The sequence below is a fragment of the Oryctolagus cuniculus genome, chromosome X, assembly GCF_964237555.1.
Source record: "Oryctolagus cuniculus chromosome X, mOryCun1.1, whole genome shotgun sequence".
In the NCBI taxonomy this organism is placed as follows: domain Eukaryota; kingdom Metazoa; phylum Chordata; class Mammalia; order Lagomorpha; family Leporidae; genus Oryctolagus; species Oryctolagus cuniculus.
The window spans coordinates 10,417,513-10,423,512 of NC_091453.1; the positions used below are offsets into that span (position 1 = coordinate 10,417,513).

The 6,000-nt window shown below is 37.1% G+C and overlaps 1 protein-coding gene across 12 annotated transcripts in view; it reads left to right on the plus strand.

Moving 5' to 3' along the window:
• ZFX (zinc finger protein X-linked) overlaps nucleotides 1–5,135 on the plus strand; it is a 48,206-nt gene extending 43,071 nt beyond the window's left edge. For all 12 annotated transcript variants that reach the window (XM_008272461.4, XM_070067213.1, XM_070067210.1 and 9 more), the window contains one exon: nucleotides 1,235–5,135. In XM_008272461.4, the coding sequence (XP_008270683.1) occupies nucleotides 1,235–2,418 (1,184 nt within the window). In that variant the 3' untranslated portion in view covers nucleotides 2,419–5,135. The remainder of the gene's footprint in view (nucleotides 1–1,234) is intronic.
• Nucleotides 5,136–6,000: the final 865 nt, after the last annotated feature.

Here is a 6,000-nt window from a genome sequence, read left to right on the forward strand (position 1 = left end):
CCTTTTGTGTATTGAATTTGAGAATATAATTTTCAGAATTCATTGATATTCATGAATGATTACCTTAGATTAAAAAGAAATAGGAAATGGATCATACATGGATAAAAGTTCAAAACTTGAGTGACTTTGTATGGAAATGGAAAAATGTCCCTCAAATATAAGTATCAACTTTATATTTATTTAAAGAATAATTATGTCAGCATAGAGCAGATGTAATTTACAGAGCAACTGAATAAGTACTTCATATGACATATTCCTTGTCTGTTCATGTTACTGATCTACATATGATTACAGACTTTTTAAAAATGATTTAGTTATTTATTTGAAAAAGTTGGAGGGAGGGAGAGACAGAGAGAGATCTTCCATCCACTGATTTTTCTCCCCAAATGGCTGGCTGTAATGGCTGGGGCTGGGCCAGGCCAAAGCCAGGAGCTTCATCCGAATCTTCCACGTGGGTACAAGGACCCAAGGACTTGGGCCGTATTCCACTGTTTTCCCAGGCACATTAGCAGGGAGCTGGATCAGAAGTGGAGCAATCGGTCGGCACTTAACTGCTGCCAATATGGGATACCGGTGCTACACTACAGCACTGGCCCCCAATTTTTTTTTTTTTTTTTTTTTTTTTTTTATTCATTTGAAAGGCAAAGTGACAGAGAGAGATGTTCTATCCACTGGTTCACTCCCTAAATGGCCTCAAAGGCCAGGGGTGGGCCATGCTGAAACCAGGAGCCAGTAACTCCATTATCCAAGTCTCCTGCATAGGTGGCAGGGGCCCAAGCACTTGGACCATCTTCTGCTACTTTGCCAGGTGCAGTAACAGAGAGCTGGATTAGAAGTGGAGCAGCCAGGACTCGAATTGGTGCCCACATGGGATGCTGGTGTTGCAGGTGGTTACTTAACCCACTGTGCCACCACACTAACCCTTTTGATTACAAACTTTATGAATAATTGTCCACAGATTTCTAAATTGATATGTGTTACATATTTAGTTTTGTTAATTTGAAAGGAGTGAGGTCATTGTAGTCCTACTAAATGACATTTCCAGACAAAGTTCTCTTTCTGACTAGGTTGCTACGTTTCATATGTGGAAAGATGGTGAAAGGAATGTGAATAGCAAATAGCTTAACTTAGAAATCTTTGGCCATTAGTGTTCAGAACACACAATGTAAATTCTTGAAGAAACCAAAGCAGAACTTGGTTTGATCACTTAGACACTTTTCTTTTCCTTTCTTAGCAATAATAATTGGCCCTGATGGACATCCCTTGACTGTCTATCCTTGCATGATTTGTGGGAAGAAGTTTAAGTCCAGAGGTTTCTTGAAAAGGCACATGAAAAACCACCCTGAGCACCTTACCAAGAAGAAGTATCGCTGCACTGACTGTGACTACACTACCAACAAGAAGATAAGTTTACACAACCACCTGGAGAGCCACAAGCTGACCAGCAAGACGGAGAAAGCTATCGAATGCGATGAGTGTGGGAAGCATTTCTCTCATGCTGGGGCTTTGTTTACTCACAAAATGGTGCATAAGGAAAAAGGAGCCAACAAAATGCACAAGTGTAAATTCTGTGAATATGAGACAGCTGAACAAGGGTTATTGAATCGCCACCTCTTGGCAGTCCACAGCAAGAACTTTCCTCATATTTGTGTGGAGTGTGGTAAAGGTTTCCGTCACCCATCAGAGCTCAAAAAGCACATGCGAATCCATACTGGCGAGAAGCCATACCAGTGCCAGTACTGCGAATATAGGTCTGCAGACTCTTCTAATTTGAAAACGCATGTAAAGACTAAGCATAGTAAAGAGATGCCATTCAAGTGTGACATTTGTCTTCTGACTTTCTCAGATACCAAAGAGGTGCAGCAACATGCTCTTATCCACCAAGAAAGCAAAACACACCAGTGTTTGCATTGTGACCACAAGAGTTCGAACTCAAGTGATTTGAAACGACACATTATTTCAGTTCACACAAAGGACTACCCCCACAAGTGTGACATGTGTGATAAAGGCTTTCACCGGCCTTCAGAACTCAAGAAACACGTGGCTGCCCACAAGGGTAAAAAAATGCACCAGTGTAGACATTGTGACTTTAAGATTGCAGATCCATTTGTTCTAAGTCGCCATATTCTATCAGTTCACACAAAGGATCTTCCATTTAGGTGTAAGAGATGTAGAAAGGGATTTAGACAACAGAATGAGCTTAAAAAGCATATGAAGACACACAGTGGCAGGAAAGTGTATCAGTGTGAGTACTGTGAGTATAGCACTACAGACGCCTCAGGCTTTAAACGGCATGTTATTTCCATTCATACGAAGGACTATCCTCACCGATGTGAGTACTGCAAGAAAGGGTTCCGAAGACCTTCAGAAAAGAACCAGCACATAATGCGACATCATAAAGAAGTTGGCCTGCCCTAGCGATACTTCTACAGAGATACTGGCCTTGAAGCAGAAAGTTAAATTTAAAGCCTATTAGTGTCGTTCATATACAATACTGTATATTGATTTATGCTGTGTACAAATAGAATTATTGCTTCTAGTTGACTTTCTTTTTTACATTTTGTTCAGTAGTGTGTTCTGAATTCTATTCAGTTTGTTTAATAAATGGGGAAAAACAGCAACAAACTAGTTGCTTTTAATAAAGTAATCCCTGATTCTATACTGAATTTTTCTATCTTAGAAGTTTTATATTTATTTAAATATTTACCTTGCTTACCTTGATGGTACTCTTCTAAGACCATTTAACTTAAGGTAACTTTAGATTGGTAACTCTGAAAGTTTTCATGTTGATTCATTACCACCCTGTCCCCCCCCCCCCCCCCCCCATGGATTTCTCACAGTGAAGTTGTCAGAGACATCTACTAATATAAATGGGAGATATTACAGTCAGGTCTAACTCTCATAACATGGGAATCCTTTACTTGTCTTAAGATTTTCAGATCATACTACAATGAAAGTTTCCATTTGAGCTTTTGTGTCCCTGGCTTCGCTGAGTAAAGAACAGTGGCTGGGTTTGTGTTTACTTTTCATTTTATTTAGCAGACAAAATATATTTTTGACTTTCTTTGGACTATTTACATCTTTTGTCAGTGTAGTAAGCTTTTAGAAAAACTTATTGAAAATTTGGCTTGATCCTGTTGTAATTTGATTCTTCTGTCTGTGCTGCTTTGTCTTGGAATGGTTGTGTGCTATAAATGAGACTTAATGAGGATTGCATTTTGGAATCTGCTAGAGGTAACTCCTGGCTCATAGGATCTTTTGCAACTTTATATATGTAAATGTACCCTGATTTATATATATACACATATATATATATAACACATGTATCTGTGTGTATTGCTTATTTTACATATTTAAACACACAACCCCAAGTAGTAATTGTTTAAAATCTATAATGAAAAGTATTAAATTTACAGTAACACGGAAGATCCAGGGATGCATGAGAGAGCATTTTGTAAGTCATGCTCTTCAGAGAGACTACTCAGGTGAAGAATTAGAAGGAAAATAAGGACACTAGTATTTTTAAAGAGTAAAGGTATTTTCTTTTAAATATCTTTGGTAATTGAGAAATAGAAGTTAAGACATTTCTAGATAGAATGTTTTCATACAATTTCAGCTCCATGCCTTTATATTTTTTTGAAAAGCTAATGAATATCCAGACGTGACTCCTTCAGTTCTCTCTGAGAAGCCTGAGAGAGAATTCTGTCTCGCCAAGGGAGGGGGACAGAGAGGTAGCGATGGCTCTATGGACCAGAGAACTGGTGCTAATTATGACTTAACTTGGCAAGTTCAGCCTGCTGTGTTGTTCCTTAGACAGTTACAGTTAGCAAACTTTAAACACCTTTAGAACACTCAAGTTGGCTTTTATTGGAAGATACAGGTGAGTTTCAAGTGCGTAAGGAAAGTCTGAGGCCTTATTTGGAACATCACCAAGTCTTTGACAGTTCTGTTTTTCTTTGTGAGTTGGCATCTTTTAACAAATGGGCCTGAGTCAGAGTCATACATTCATAAAACGAACTCAGTTAATTACAATTTTGTTAAGATGATTTGGAGAACAGAATATAGTTTTGGGAGTGGTCCCTTAGATTGGCTGTTGGCACACACATCTGGCACATCATGGGAAATTTAGAAGTTTTCTTCCCACTCGATAGCTGCCTTGCCACCTCATTATGGTGCTCCATCCCCTTTGCGCCATTAGGTTTCTACTTTTCATCTTTCTCTTTGCCACCCATATTTGTATTTAATAGTTATATTTTTTAGAGTTAGAAATCTAAATATTTGATGTTTGGCAAGCCTCTAAAGTGCTAATTCAATTAAGGGTGATTCTAAATCAAATTCTTAAGGCTGGTATGAACTCAAATGCCAAAGCCAAGGCATTGGTTTTTCCTAGACTATCCTATAGGGAATATCTTCTTGGCCCCCATTCAAGCTTTTTTTTTCTTTAACTTACAGCTGTATGATTCATTGCCCCACTATTCTTGAAAGCTCTGTTTTTGTGAGAACCTTTAAAATCTCCCGTAATTTTTATTTTTCCCAGAAATAATGTAAAAGAAGACACTTAAATGAAAGTGGTTATTTACTAATTTTAACCATCTTGTAAAAATTCAGAAAATGTAAATGATTGGGTCATTTATATTTTTTTAAATAAACTGAAAGATAAAGAACACAACACTTTACACTCTTTATATTTCTCTTATGTAATCTGGAATCATACACCGTTCTTTTCTTTTTTAAGCACAATATTGAAACCTTTAAAAGGTATTTAAGGGTTTGGTCAAGTGAATATAAAATGTATTTGTCTGTATAAAGAGAAAATGAAATTGTAGTCACTGTTATGTACTGACATTAGTTACAACCTAGTTTTAATTCTTAAAACAATTTTGATTAGCAAAGCTAAAAAATGGATGTTTCAGTTAAATGTTTTAAAGAGGTACAGATTTTTACAAGGACATAATATAAGTTATTGTTCTGTAGAAATATCCTATTAAATATTGTATGACCCTTCCTCTGTACACTTTGTATAAAAAGTAAAATACATAAAAAGAAAATCATATAGGGATGTGTGACATTATTGTAATTGTGTACTTGAGAATAACGTGCAAAAATAAAAATCAGAATATTTTCCTGTTAATAAACGTTTAGTCTATTTGATACCAATACTAAGTTAATGCTTTTTCTTAAGGAAAATGTACAGTTTTTGTAAACCTAATAAACATCAAAAGTAGTTTATTATTTTCATTCCCCACCCCCCATTTCTTAAGTCCTTTTATGCAGCAGTGGAATGCAAAATGCTTGATTGCTTTGAATTTTGTGACTTGGATGCAAATACTGATAATATTTCAGTCTTATAAATTTGCAAGTAATATTGCGGAGAAGTTAAGAGGTGATTGGTGAGTCCTTTGATGAGCATGTCCTTGAACTTCATTTTTTTCTTTTCATAAAGGATTTGTTTTATTAGCATCTCCAGTTCCCTAGAGATAAATTACCCATGCATGAAGTGGTTTTTGAGAGCACTTACGACTCATTTCCGAATCCACAGCATACTTACTCAGTAGGGACTGTCCCACTTCCACTGCAGAAGTCTTTCCCTCCAGTTAATCTTTTGTGCCCAGTTTGGAGGGCACTAGAGGACACTAACACACTAGACAATGGTTGTTATAGCAAAAATCCAAGATCAGGCAGAAGTTGTCATCAGCCCAAAGAGATTTTCACCAGCTTTGATTTTAAAGATGAGAGTCTGTAGTTCATCTGTAGGAACAAGTGTTTGGTAGTTGAAACAGTAAGTAACCAAAGCGTGAGGGAAATGATCAAAGAGAATGTGGTAAACGTCACTGTCCAGAGCCGTAAATCAAATCACACGCTGAGAGTCTTAGTTGTAATAGAACACCTGGCAAATGGCAGGTGACCTATCGGTGCCCTTCACCAGTTGGATAACATGCTGCTACGTTCTCTGAGAATCACAATGTTTATTTCCTGCATATTTTAGCATTCATTTGACCA